At 39.4% G+C, this 14,259-nt stretch overlaps 1 protein-coding gene across 1 annotated transcript in view; it reads right to left on the bottom strand.

The window, feature by feature from the left end:
• CCDC170 (coiled-coil domain containing 170) overlaps window positions 1-10,120 on the bottom strand; it is a 67,398-nt gene extending 57,278 nt beyond the window's left edge. Inside the window, 2 exon segments of the mRNA XM_024747849.1 lie at window positions 3,184-3,223; window positions 10,059-10,120. Of these exon segments, the coding sequence (XP_024603617.1) occupies window positions 3,184-3,223; window positions 10,059-10,120 (102 nt within the window).
• Window positions 10,121-14,259: the final 4,139 nt, after the last annotated feature.

Below are 14,259 nucleotides of genomic sequence, written 5' to 3'. Positions count from 1 at the left end.
TATTTAGTTATGCCTACGCTTTTCCTCTTAGCCCTTCCTTGGCCGTCCCATAGATCCTCATGTAGTCTTCTTCATATTTGGCTTGGATTTCTTCTTTGACCTGAGTTGTTTTAAGGGCTTAGTTGTTTTCGTGGCGCTCTGTCCTCAGAATTTGTTACGATGTCTGTTTTATTGCATTGTGCTCAGACAACCCAACTGTATTCCAGGCTGACATTCACGGGTGTACACCAGTGGGGTGGACCAATGTCCATTCAGACTGGAAGGTTGTCCTTCTTATACCAGCCATTACACATTTTCACCATCATCCTTTTCTATATTATTTCTACTTCAGGGAATTTATCAAGGTTTTTGTGAATACTCAATTTTATGAACATCCAATGGATATTTAAAAGGAAGGTATATTCTCTATCTTCTGAGCTTGAAATTCAATATGTATCAGTTAGTTCTACTTTATTCATCATTTTAATTACGCATTTCTAGTCTCGTCTAATTTCTACGCTAATTTCTACTCTATCCTGGCTCCAGAGAGGTGAGCTAGAGCCTCCTATTACTACTATAATTCTCTATCACCTTGTAGCACTTGTATTCTTGCTGAATGAACACTGGTACTGCTTGACTTGGTGCAAAGATTCAGAAATTTCATATATTCGTTGTGAATTATACCACGTAGCACGGTAATGTGCCATTATTTGTCTGACCCTTTTTGCTCATAATTCAACTTTTTCCAATATTGAGATCATGACTCCTGATTTCTTTTTGTTTGCATCTGACTACATATACCTTTGTTCCAGCTTTTTATTGTCAACCTTTCGGTATCACTTTGTCTTGGGTGTCTTATATGTAAATAAAGTTGGTTAAGCCCTTTGGATACCCTTCCAATTACACTATATCTATTAAAAATTTAAATGTAAATACTATGACCCAGCAGCTCTACCTCTCAATTATCTCCCCTTGAAAAACAGTCACATATGTGCATAAGGATATAACAGCAAAAAAGAGGGGGTGTGTGAAACAATATAAATTCCCATCAACAAGGCAATTACTAAAAAAGGCACTCCCAAACTATGAATACTAGGCAACAAGCAGTAGGAGATCGTGCTGTATGTTTGGGCATAAGAATATCTCCAAGATATACCACTGAACAAAAGTAAGAAAGTACAGATCCACAGTTTGATACCTTTTTTCATAAAACACATAGGGAGGGAAAGCACTATGTCTTTTCTATAAATGTATTTAGAGAAGAAAAAGAGAAAAAGGTCTGAAGGGACACACATCACCTTAATAACAGTCCTCACCTCTGGAGCCGACAATAGTATTGGAGCTGGGAGGGGAAAGGCTTTGTTTTTTTCAAGAAGGATATATTTATGCATTATTTGTATAATTAAATATAATTTAAAGAAAAGAAAAATACTGGGAAGAAATGTTACTGCGGTTATCTTTCAGTTATAGGACCACCTTTTATTTTCTTCTTTATTATATGTTTTTATATTTTCCAAATCCTTTATAGTGACTGTACATTAATTTTATAATCAGAGTAAACATCCCCCCTTAAATAAAAACAAAAGGAATAAGGATAAGAATAGACAAAAATCACAAAACCTGCCATGTGGTGCCTTTATGGAAAACACAAGGACAAAGAAACAATCCCAGTAGCATAGGAATTTGAATGCATGTGAGAGCAGACATCTCAGGGGTTTGCTCTTTTAATTAAGCCCCCTAAAGTTAGTAAGATTTTTGGAAAATTCTTCAACTTTTTCTATAAATATTAAGCAATCTTCACTTTAAAGAAACGAATTTTACCCTATTCAAAATGGCAAGATTAAAAACTCATCCATTTGTCCTCACATGAGGACACTCCAAGTTATTAGGTCTCTCTCAGCCAACCCATGAAGCAATTTTACATTAATTTTAAAAAGCCAACTACCTATGATTTGATTCAGCTACTGATATTATGATAATGATTGAAATTGCCTCACAGGGTGGCTCATAGGCTTTTCAGAATAAAGGATAGTTTCAAAGCGCAAAGGCAGAAAGAAGAGATCAGCTTATTCATAATTTAGTACACAATGTGTCCAATTATCTGACCTGGGGACAATGTCTTGGGCCAGTCTTGCTTCTATGGTTTAGTTGTCTTATTTTCCCATGGACAAAAAAGAAAAAGAAAAGAAAAGGAGAGGAAAATCACTGCCTACCTCTGACACACAAAAGCACCTAAATCCATTCCTATCTTTCTATCCCATAACCAGCCTCCCCTTTTGTTCCAGCATTATTCCATACCGCAGCGCGTGACTGTGTCCCCAGGGCACTTCCACTGTGGAATGCTTCCTTTAGCCTCTCTCTCTCTATCTCCTTCCCTCTCTCTCCCCATCCCTCTTTAAGCCTTCACTGCTGCCCCAGTGAGCAATCCCTTCTAAGACTCTCTCCCCTACTCTCCAACTTCTTCCCCCCAAGTAGTTTCTTCCCTAATTTACAGAGCATACATTAAGTCTTACAAATTGTACTTCTCCAACCAATGCCAATTTTGACTACTCATCAATTCTTCTCCGGATTTTCAAGGATTTTCCTGGCCCTCCTGCTTTTCCTTCTTATATCTGCATTTGGTTTCCGGGGTTTACTGCTGCCTGCAGGGGACAGTGTGATGGGTGTGGAATTCAGGAAATAAATCTTGAGTGTCTACATTTTAGCAGTTGTGGGACAAATTTTGAAGGAAGACATTTCTGCATTAAATCAAGTTTTTTGAAGAAGCCGATCTATTATGTTTCCATTGTTCTCTAATCCCTTTTCTCTTGGGTGTCACTTAAAAACCCTTCTAACTCTATATCTTTATAGCAGAGAATGCAGTATTCCAAAATGTTCTTAATACTGTGGCTCTACTAAAAGAAACTGAGTCATCTTTTCAGATGGGGAAGGGTTGCAGTTAGAAAAACTTAGATGCCAAACTTTTAAGGGTTTGCTTCAAGTACTAATCCTGATATAACAATATATATTAAATATGTATCTTATATATACTTATATATTAGATATGTATCTCATATATATACATATATACATGATCATAACTAATATTCACTGAACCAGGAACTACTTCTTTTTGGGGGGGGTTGGGGGGGGAACTATTTCCATTCAATCTTCACAACAGCCCTATGACTATTCTTTTTTTAATTAATTAATTAATTTATTTACTTTTGGCTGTGTTGGGTCTTCGTTGCTGCACGCAGGCTTCCTCTAGTTGCTTTGAGCAGGGGCTACTCTTCATTGCGGTGCACGGGCTTCTTATTGCAGTGGCTTCTCTTGTTGCGGAGCACAGGCTCTAGGCGCGCAGGCTTCAGTAGTTGTAGCACACGGGCTTCAGTAGTTGTGGCACGTGGACTCAGTAGTTGTGTCAGGAGGGCTTCAGTAGTTGTGGCTCACAGGCTCTAGAGCACAGGCTCAGTAGTTGTGGTGCATGGGCTTAGTTGCTCCGCGGCATGTGGGATCTTCCTGGACCAGGGCTCAAACCCGTGTCCCCTTCATTAGCAGGTGGATTCTTAACCACTGAACCACCAGGGAAGTCCCCTCTGACTATTTTTATCCCCCAGGGACTGTTCTTATCCTCTCATCAAAAAATGAAGCTATTAAGGACTAAAAAGGAAATTCTTTTGCCAAATAGCAAACAACTGGTAGTAGATCTGGAAGCAGTAATTGCTTTTCTGTGCTATATAATTTTAAAATTAAGTTTAAAGTAGGATTAATGAATGGGCATATAAAATGTCCCTGCCACTGCAGGAGACACTTCGGCGTATACCCTGTGACCCACAATTCTACTTGTCATTCTACATGAATGTTCGTGGTTCGCAGTGTCCATCAATACAGGAACTGGTCAACAATAGTACATCCATAAGATGGGAAACTAGAAAGCAGTTAAAAGAGCAGAACTAAACCTATTTAGAGCAGCACAGATAGATCTCAAAAACATATTGTTTTTCAAATAAAGTAAATCAGAGAACAAAACTAATAGTATGATACCGTTTATGTTTTTAAAATACATGTTAGACAAAATAACATATTTTCTAGGTTTAAGTATGAATGCAAAAAGTATTTTTTTAATGGTCTGGAGGATACTCACCAAACATATTTAATAATTCCCTCTGGAGAAGGGGATCAGGATTAGAGGTGATTGACAAAAGGAACTATAGTTTATATGTAATGCCCTCATTTTTAAAGGAAAAGTGGATATAATTGTAATATTAAAATCAATTTCTTCATTAAGTGAAAAGACAACTGAAAGCATGTTTAAAGAGGCCAATTTTCTATGTTCTCAGCTTTCACACCCTAATCTTCAGACTTAAGAAACTGAATACCATGGGAATTCTTTACTGGCTGCGGAGGCAGCAGGAAACCCTGAACTTGAACCTCAGCATGCACAAGGCGGCAGCGGTAGGAAGAAGAATCATTGAGTTTCCAGCAATACTTGGAATGTATTTTTTGGGGCAGCAAGAAGGTTTTGACTACATTTCGGACAGGAAGTTCACCACAAAAATGAATGGAATAATACAATATTATAGCCAAAACAGTATCTTCAAGGATTAAAACAAGAATTCAATGATTCTTAATGTTTTTATTAACTCTAAAAAGATCTCCAATTAACAAAGGACAAGCCAGAGAGAGAAAACAACCTAAATAACACGTGTTGCACTAAATACTCTTCCAGGGTAACTCTTAGCCCTGCCCGAAGAAAACTCAACAGAAATGATGCTGCTTCATCATTTTGATAATATTTCTTCTGTTAAAAGGAGGCCATGGCTTCCAGCATACACACTCCTGCCAGCGACAGTCTCCTGAGAGACGAATTTTGTAAACAATGAGAAGACTGTGGAACGTTAGCATGTGTAATCTCTCCAGGTTTCACATTAGAAAGAAACCAAATAATTTTTAACCTCCTCATGAGAATTGTTGCAAGGTGACAAAGCAAGATGACAACGCAAGATCCACAAGTAAGTTTTCAGAATTAATTTTTCTCTTTTGCGTCCAGAATAAAACGGGTTAAAGGCAGATTTCAAATCCCAAACCGCAGGGCTTAGCAAGTCTCATTACTAGTCATGGAGAGGACACGGATGTCCTCAGCACACTCTAGAGGACAGAGGACAGACCAGAGTGGGCAGACTCCTGTTTAGGAAGCCCTTCCTTTCTAAAGATAGAACCCCTCATCTCACCCTCTCTCCTCCCCAGGACCTGCATCACATGATCCCTAATAAAGAGCTCAGCAGGAGGCAGCTGGGGAAGATCAAAGGAGGGGTCAGAGGCCACAAAAAAATCAACTAATGGACAGTGTATTCACCTGAATAGTAAACCTCTCGGGACTTCCCTGGTGGTCCAGTGGTTAAGAATTCGCCTTCCAATGCAGGGGAAGCAGGTTCGATCCCTGGTCGGGGAACTGAGATCCCACATGCCAAGGGGCAACTAAGCCCGCGCGCCACAGCTACTGAGCCTGTGCACCCTGGAGCCCATGCGTCACAACTAGAGAGAAGCCTGCGCACTGCAATGAAAGATCCCGTGTGCCGCAACTAAGACCCGATGCAGCCAAAAAAAAAAAAAAGAAGTAATCCTCTCACTCTTCTCATATTTGCAATTTCAAAGTCTTCGCACTCCATTTTTCCCTCTGCTTAATTTTCTAAAAGACTTGACCCATCAGAATTCCCACCTGACCACACCACTATCTTTCAGTTATTCTCTCATACAGCCTATGCTTCTCCTTCACAGCACTTACACAATGGCAAGGAATACATTATATGTGTAATTACGTATCTAATGTCTCCCTCCCTCAAAAGACTGTGATGTTCACGATGTCATACCTAGCACCTAACCAGTACCTCACAATTTAAGTGTTCAATAATTATTCGTGGAATAAGTGAATGGATGGATGGATGGATGCTCTTTTTATTAATATCTTAGTCCTCCCATTTGATTCACTCCACAATCTCATCCTGTTCTCATCTGCCATACCAAGTTCCATCAGTCTCTGGAGCTGGCTGATTTCTACTGCACACCGAGCCCCAGCGATGATGGGCTAGTTTAGGAAACACACAGATTCTCCCACTATGACCCCTCGCAGCCTGTCCGTCTCCAGTAGCATTAGTATCCAGACACCACGGATGTATCACATAACCATAAGCCCTAACAAGAGAAAAGCTGTCTTGCCTTTGACTCTGTGGGTGTTCTGGAACATACTTCCCAGTCACTGAATAGCTTCTTCTATATCATGGCAGGATCATAAACTAAAGGCGAGTCCCCACCCCACTAGTGTTTCCTGTAATCTTCACAGTTTACCAAAGGTCAAGACCTTAGAGAATGACTTTAACTTCCATGCAAAGTTTCAAGTTTATTTCTCATCCAATGTCAAAACAAGAAAAACAAAAAAGGAATTAAGCAAATGGCAGGAAAGAAAGATTGAAAGAGGGAACGAATAAGAGGAAGCGAGTGTCCTGTGTGTGCTGTTGGTGCCGTGCACTTGTTAGGGGTGAACCGGTGTGACTTGGCCCTTCCAAGCAGATCAACGTGACTCACACGATCTACCCGAACCATGAGGTAAAGCAAACAAGTTGCTCAGTAACAGGACACCTGTTCACTGCAGGAAATCACAACAAATCTCAAAACCCGTGGAACAATCCAATGGCGTAATGCCAAGCCTTTGTTCACTTCTATAGCAGGGCCAAAACAGTGGAGTCCAAATAGGCCTCTCTCTCGGGTTTTGGTTTTTCAGGGATAATTTTGAAGTAGAGCAGAGAATGAATGAATGCAGCTTCTTCGGTCAATCCTCTAAATGTCATTGGACAACATCAGCTTAGTTAATATCAGAAACACATTCCTGAGACCTCTTGCATTAAGTCTCATCACCTGGATCCAGCCTCCTGCTGAGACCAGTAAAATACGTCCTGCTAGGTGAGAACAGAGGCTTCATATATCTAACTCCAACTTACCAAGCTCTCAAATGTCACGTGTGCTAAGCTGATGTAATAATTTTAAGGCATTTCAACATTAGGATTGAAAATGGCTCTGTCAAAACTGCATCCAAAAATAAACGTAGACGGATGCCACAGCTGTCTCGCTCTCCTCCCTTCCACGCATCTCCTTTTGCGCTGACCTAACCTTCCCACTGCTGCAGAGCAGACGGGATGAAATGCACACCTGATCAGGTCCCTCCCTACCTACCAAAGCTGCCCATCTTAGACAAGGTAAGGGATAATCTCCTTAAGTTGTACAAATCTCCTCTCAATCACCAAAGGCCTGTTATCAGTGTTTCTGTCCCAATGTCAATATCTAGCTTAACCTTCAGTCACAAATGAGATTTGTCTAAACATGCCATGTATCTTTCATAACTGTTCCATGCTTGAGGTCCTTCTGCCTCCTTCCCAGTCTCTTCCTCCACTTGAGAAACGCCTGGACTCAATTCAAGAGTTAGAATTGGCTTCTCTGTGAAACTTTTCTAGCGTACCCAGGCAGAATTCTTTTTTTTTTTAAATTTTTATTGGAGTACAGTTGATTCACAATGTTGTGTTAGTTTTTGCTGCACACCAAAGTGAATCAGTTATACATAAACATATATCCACTCTTTTTTAGATTCTCTTCCCATATAGGTCATTACAGAATATTGAATAGAGTTTCCTGTGCTACACAGTAGGTTCTTATTAGTTATCTATCAATATTTTATATATATTAGTTTGTATGTGTCAATCCCGGTCTCCCAATTTATCCCTTCCCACCCCCTTACCCGCTTAGTAACCATAAGTTTGTTTTCTACTTCTGTGACTCTATTTCTGTTTTGTAGATAGGTTCATTTGTACCATTTTTTTAGATTCCTTACCCAATTTACCACTCATCCTCAGCTTGTTTTATTTATTTTGGTTAATAATTCTCTGATTGTCTAATCAATGAAAAAAGATAAATGTCACCCACATTCTTACCAGAGACAATACTGATATATTTTCATGCATTTCTTTATAGTACTTTTCTTATACATATATATTGTGTGCTTTTTAAAAAACATAATTGGGGTTACACTATAACAATAATTTGGTATCCTATCTTCTTCGCTAAGTATTAATATTTTCCCAAGTATTCTTTTAAAATGTTAAGAGATGCACAACATTCCATCATAAAGCTGTAATTTAATCTCACTATTCTATTGATAGACATTTAGCTCTTTTTCCTATCTGTCACTATTACACATCTGTTAGAATTTCTGATTGTTTCCTTAAGATAAATTCCTGGAAGGGAAACAACTGGGTCAAAGTGAATAAAAATTTTAAGGATTTTCGTGCATATATCAACACGTAAGCAGCGCTAATTTACATTCCTACCGATAATTTATTATAATAGTTTCATGACACTAAGGGTCACCGCTTACTCAGTCCCTTCCCGATATTTCTCTATCACTTTAAAGATGGCTGCGTTTTAATATTTATCAAATGAATAATAACACAGTAACATAAGTTATCATTGTCTGAGGATTTGAGCTACATAAGCACAACGTAAGGACTGTACTAACATGATTACATTCAATCCTTACAATTCTTACAGAAGACAATTCTCCCCCTCTCCCAGGCTTGCCCAACAGATAGTGAGTGACAGAACCTGACAACAAACCCACAGCCCACCTGACCTAAATCCATGCTTTGACCAGCGGGTCTACAAATGTTTTTGCTTATGCAACCTATCAGTATCAATCTGTAGAATAAATTTGAATATTTATTTATGTAAAAATATACTACTGTCATATCAGGCATATTACCAAATATACACAAAGATACAAATTAAGATGAGATTAAAATAATAATGCAAATATTTTCTTCCTGAACCTCTCATAAATCATTTTGCACACCTCCTGTAGACACAAGCCCACTTCTGAGGAGCACAGCCCTTATCTTCTACACTAGTTTTTATGTCTACCACTAGGACATAAGCTCCACGAGGGCAGGCCCTGTGTCTGTTTTTTAGCACTGTATCTCCAGTGTCTACGCTGCCTGGCACACTAATGAAAGACATGTTGAATATTAATAAATGAATAAATGATTCAGCTGCAAGGTTGTGGGTTTGAGGGAAGCATCTAGAAATCAGTTTTATTTGTATCCCTAGCACCAAGCACATTTCCTAGCACATGATGGACACCTCTATAAATGTCTGCTGAGTGGATACACATTTGCTGTTTGATGAGTAAATGAGTGAATGGAGGGATGATGGATGGATGGATGGACAGATGGACAAACAGAATGGAAAGGCTTCTTCCCCTCTGTTCACATCTCTAGGATTAGCATATCAAAGATAAAAATACCTGGCTGAACTTATTTATTTAATTTCACTAACACTTTACTACTGCTAAACAGTGGTCCTGTTGGAACAAGTATAGATGGAGTTTCACTCACCTCTTGTAAAAACAGAAAGTAACAAGCCTCATATTTTTAAAATTAGCCCTGGCGAGAGATCAACCTAGAACAGAGATATGAGCTTCAGAAGAAGATGGGAGGGAGAGGAGATAGTTGACCAAGATGCACTGGGGAGGAAAGGCCATGAATTATTTATTCATCCACATCTTGCTAGATAAGAATAAAAGTTTAAAAGACTGAATAAATACTTACCTTGAAGGAACCAAAATTATAACTCAATCCTTGTTAGGGTGAAGGTCTCATCCTATCTAATTTGTAATTTTTCTGTATCTTGTTATGAAAATATCTTGGCTAATAAAATTGCAGTTGTTTCTTTAACTCATCCTGTCTTTAGAAGCTTATTGTCACTCCCTGTGTAACAGCTATTCTTAATCTCAAGGTTTACATGCTACATGGACATGAGGGGAAATTACATTAATCCACACTCTCAGTATCTCTAGTTTGTAACCTTGCTGATACATCACTTACGTTCACTTGTTAATCAGAAAACATTAAGATGTTTTGTCTTGCCTTCTTCTTCAGTTGTGACTGTAATTTTAAAAATCATTTCTAAAATGAGCATAAATGTGGAAGCTCTTCAAACAGCTATTAGCCTCTCTTTGCTTATTTCCATTCTTGAGGTGGATATGATTACCTCACCAGAATGCAAACTCCATGAGGGCGTTATTATTTATAGACACCAGGTAGTAAATACTAATCATGCTAGCTCTGTATTAAGTATGATTCAAATACAATGCCATTTAATCCCAAGTGCAACCATGTGAAGCTGTTACAACTATCCACATTGCATAAAAAAGAAATTTAGGTTCAAAGATGATAAGGCATTTGATCTGAATCCCACAGCTGTGTTTTCTGGCTCCTCTCTTCCCCTCCCTCCCCTCCCCTTCCCTTTCCTCCTTCCCCCGGTCTCCTTCCCTCTCCTCTCCTTTCTACCCTCAACTCTAATCTCTTACTCTGGCTCACTCTACCTAGCCACTGTGACCTGTTTTCAGTCTTTAAATCAATGTTCCCTGAGCCTCGATCTAAATTAGTTTCCTGTTATTCACTCTCATGTCGCCTAATACTTATCCTTCGTGTTATCACCAAATTAACTATTATTTATATGTATGATTATTTGCTTAATATCTATGTCCCCCACTAGACTATGAGGTCCACAGAGGCAGGAAAATGCCTGTTCTGTTCACCACCGTGTCCCCTGTGACCGAGTATCAGTAAAGATCACAGAGTGAATGAAGGAGTGAGTGAAATGGCACAGCCAGAATTCAAACCAAAGCCTATCTGACTCCAAAGTCCATATTGTTAATCACTATGTTATCATCCTATATATAGATATGCAATCATTTCTCCCTAAGTTGAATTCTTTTCCGACCTTCATTCAATATTGCTGTCTGCAAGGCAAGTAGGGCTGCTGTAGTAATGAGGTGCATTTCCATAACTAATTTTAAGTTCACAAAATTTAACTTTAATAAATTCATAAATCTCTTTCCAACCACTTTCTGGAAGATTCCTGGGGGAAGGGATAAATTGGGAGACTGAGACTGACATATACACACTACTATATAGAAAATAGATAACTAATAAGAACCTACTGTATGGCACAGGGAACCCTACTCAATACTCTGTAATGATTATTTGGGAAAAGAATCTTAAAAAGAGTGGATATACGTATAAGTGATTCACTTTGCTGTACAGCAGAAACTAACACAACAGTGTAGATCACAACAGTGTAAATCAACTATACTCCAATAAAAATTAATTTTAAAAAACGATTCTTGCGACTTCCCTGGTGGTCCAGTGGGTGAGACTCCACACCCCCAATGCAGGGGGCCCAGGTTCGATCCCTGGTCAGGGAACTAGATCCCGCATGCATGCCGCAACTAAGAGTTCACATGCCACAACTGGAGGATCCCGCATGCTGCGACTAAGACCCAGCGCTGCCAAAATAAATAAATAATTGATTAACAAATAAATGAATAGATTCCTTCTGCTTTCTACAAGTTCCTGAATGTTGTATAGGTCGGGTCTAGTCAATTTAGAAGCTTATATTTTCACTTAATATGAAGTCCTTTGAATTTATTTTTAATCTGTTACCAAGTTATCTGTTACCAAGATAACTTCTTAGTTAAGAAAGTCACAGGCAAGTTAATTAATTTCAGGTCCTATTTTAAGTGACTAGCAATTTCTCAGCGTTTATATTGGATATATCTCCATGGGAGGTATCAGGTGTAGCTATCAAGGCTAATAATGAATGCAGATTTGGGAACACTGTCACACATGGAATAGCTTCTGTGAGTGGAAGGGTGGAAACAAAAATCTCTGTTGACAACTAGATGGCACATTTTATTCATTGGAATCCTGTATATATCTTTTTGCATATTAATGATTCTAGAACTCTTCCCAAGTGGGATTTTTTTCACTCTATTATCAAACACTTGATAAATTATCTTGAAGTGAAAAATTTTCCAAGATACAATATTTTACTTCCTATGCTGAGTGGTGTGCTTGAAACTTTAATAAGTTGTCTATTCAAAGTGGCTCCTCAGGAATATTTCCCTTAGAATGAACGTGAAATGTAGCTTAACCCATCTTCCAAAAGAGCAACTGTCTAGCGCAATAAAATTGTCATAGGGAGACTTAAGTCTTGCTGGACTTCATTTCAATACTCATCATTTTATGTCAACCTTTAGGAGAAGGAAAAGCAATTTTGAGACAAAATTTTCTTCAGCATTACTCACAATTCACAAGACGTGAAACAACCTAAAAGCCCATCACTGGACGAATGGATAAGGAAGAAAATGTGACATGTTTATATCTACCTATATCTAAATAATGGAATATTACTCAACCATAAAAAAGAAGAAAATCCTGCCATTTGCAACAACATGGATGGACCTTGAGGGCATTATGCTCAGTGAGATAAGTCAGACAAAGACAAATACTGTATGATCTCATATGTGGAATCCAAAACAAGGAAAAAAACTCATTTTTAAAAAAAAAAGAGGGGCTTCCCTGGTGGCGCAGTGGTTGAGAGTCCGCCTGCCGATGCACGGGACACGGGTTCATGCCCCGGTCCGGGAAGATCCCACATGCCGCAGAGCAGCTGGGCCCATGAGCCATGGCCGCTGAGCCTGTGCGTCCGGAGCCTGTGCTCCGCAACGGGAGAGGCCACAGCAGTGAGAGGCCCGCGTACCGCAAAAAAAAAAAAGAGGACTTCCCTGGTGGCGCAGTAGTTAACAATCCACCTGCCAAGACAGGGGACACGGGTTCGAGCCCTGGTCTGAGAAGATCCCACATGCCTTGGAGCAACTAAGCCCGTGTACCACAACTACTGAGTCTGCACTCTAGAGCCTGCGACCCACAATCACTGAGCCCACGTGCCACAACTACTGAAGCCCACGTGCCTAGAGCCTGTGCTCCGCAACAAGAGAAGCCACCACAATGAGAAGCCCGCGCACCGCAACGAAGAGTAGCCCCTGCTCACTGAAACTACAGAAAGTCCGTGTGCAGCAACGAAGACCCAACACAGCCAATAAATAAATAAATAAAAATTTTTAAAAAAGAGATCAGATTTACAGTTACCAGAGGTGGGGGGCTGTCAGGGGTGGGGGCATTGGAAGAAGATAGTCATAAGGTATAAATTTCCAGTTATAAGGTAAATAAATGCTGCGGGTGTAATGTACAACATAATGACTATACTTAACACTGTTGTACGATATATTTGAAAGTCCTAAATATATCTGAAAGTTCTCATCACAAGGAAAAAAAATCTTCTTTTTTTGTGTCTATATGAGATGACAGGTATTAAATTTAAGTTAACTAAATTTATTGTGGTAATTACTTCACAATATATTTAAGTCAAGTCATTATGCTGTAAACCCTAAACTTACACAGTGCTGTATGTCAGTCATATCAATAAAACTGGGAAAAAATATGTTCTATTATCTATGTCTTCGTATCATCTCTTCTGTTGCTTAACAATGCTTTCTATACAATGTTTCTACACACAGTTTCATCTCCCTACAGGGCTACATTATAAATTTTGTGGGTCCTATGCACTTTTACCTTCATGGTCTCTTTCCTCCATAAAGATAGTAAAAATTATATTTTATAACTAATTGGTATAAAGAACATATCAAAATATTACATATTAAAATATTTTTTCAACTTCAAAGTTATTTTTTTCTCTCTCTCTCCTGATTTTAAAAGAAATTAAAACATTCTCATGGGTTCCTTAAAATATGGAGGTCTCTAGTGACACTGATGGATAGATTGGTCTTGTCTCTCTAAGAAAATCAGGCAGTAGATATGACAAACTCTCCCCAGTTTTCTGCTGTTGATTATTAGTTTTTGTGTTTTTGTGTTGAGCACCTGTGGGCCTTGCTGCACTGTCCTTTTTTTTTTTTTTTTTGCAGTACGCGGGCCTCTCACTGTTGTGGCCTCTCCCGTTGCGGAGCACAGGCTCCGGACGCGCAGGCTCAGCGGCCATGGCTCACGGGCCCAGCCGCTCCACGGCATGTGGGATCTTCCCGCACCAGGGCACGAACCCGTGTTCCCTGCATCGGCAGGCAGACTCTCAACCACTGTGCCACCAGGGAAGCCCGCTGCGTTGTCCTTTGTGGTGGACTACAAACCCATTGGTTCTCACAACCTCCTCAAGCATGGAAGGACTCAGCGAAGTACCCTGTGTATTAATTAAGGTTCTCCAGAGAAACAGAGCCAACAGAATGTAGGTGGATAGATAGGTAGATAGATAGATAGATAGATTTATTTTCAGGAATTGGCTCACATGATTGCAGGGACTGACAAGTCTGAAATCTGCACAGTGAGCTGGCAGCCCGGA

The sequence above is a fragment of the Neophocaena asiaeorientalis genome, unplaced genomic scaffold (assembly GCF_003031525.2).
Source record: "Neophocaena asiaeorientalis asiaeorientalis breed wild unplaced genomic scaffold, Neophocaena_asiaeorientalis_V1.1 scaffold123, whole genome shotgun sequence".
NCBI classification, from domain to species: domain Eukaryota; kingdom Metazoa; phylum Chordata; class Mammalia; order Artiodactyla; family Phocoenidae; genus Neophocaena; species Neophocaena asiaeorientalis.
Note: the sequence above shows the minus strand (reverse complement) of the source record. Positions and strands in the feature narration are given on the sequence as shown.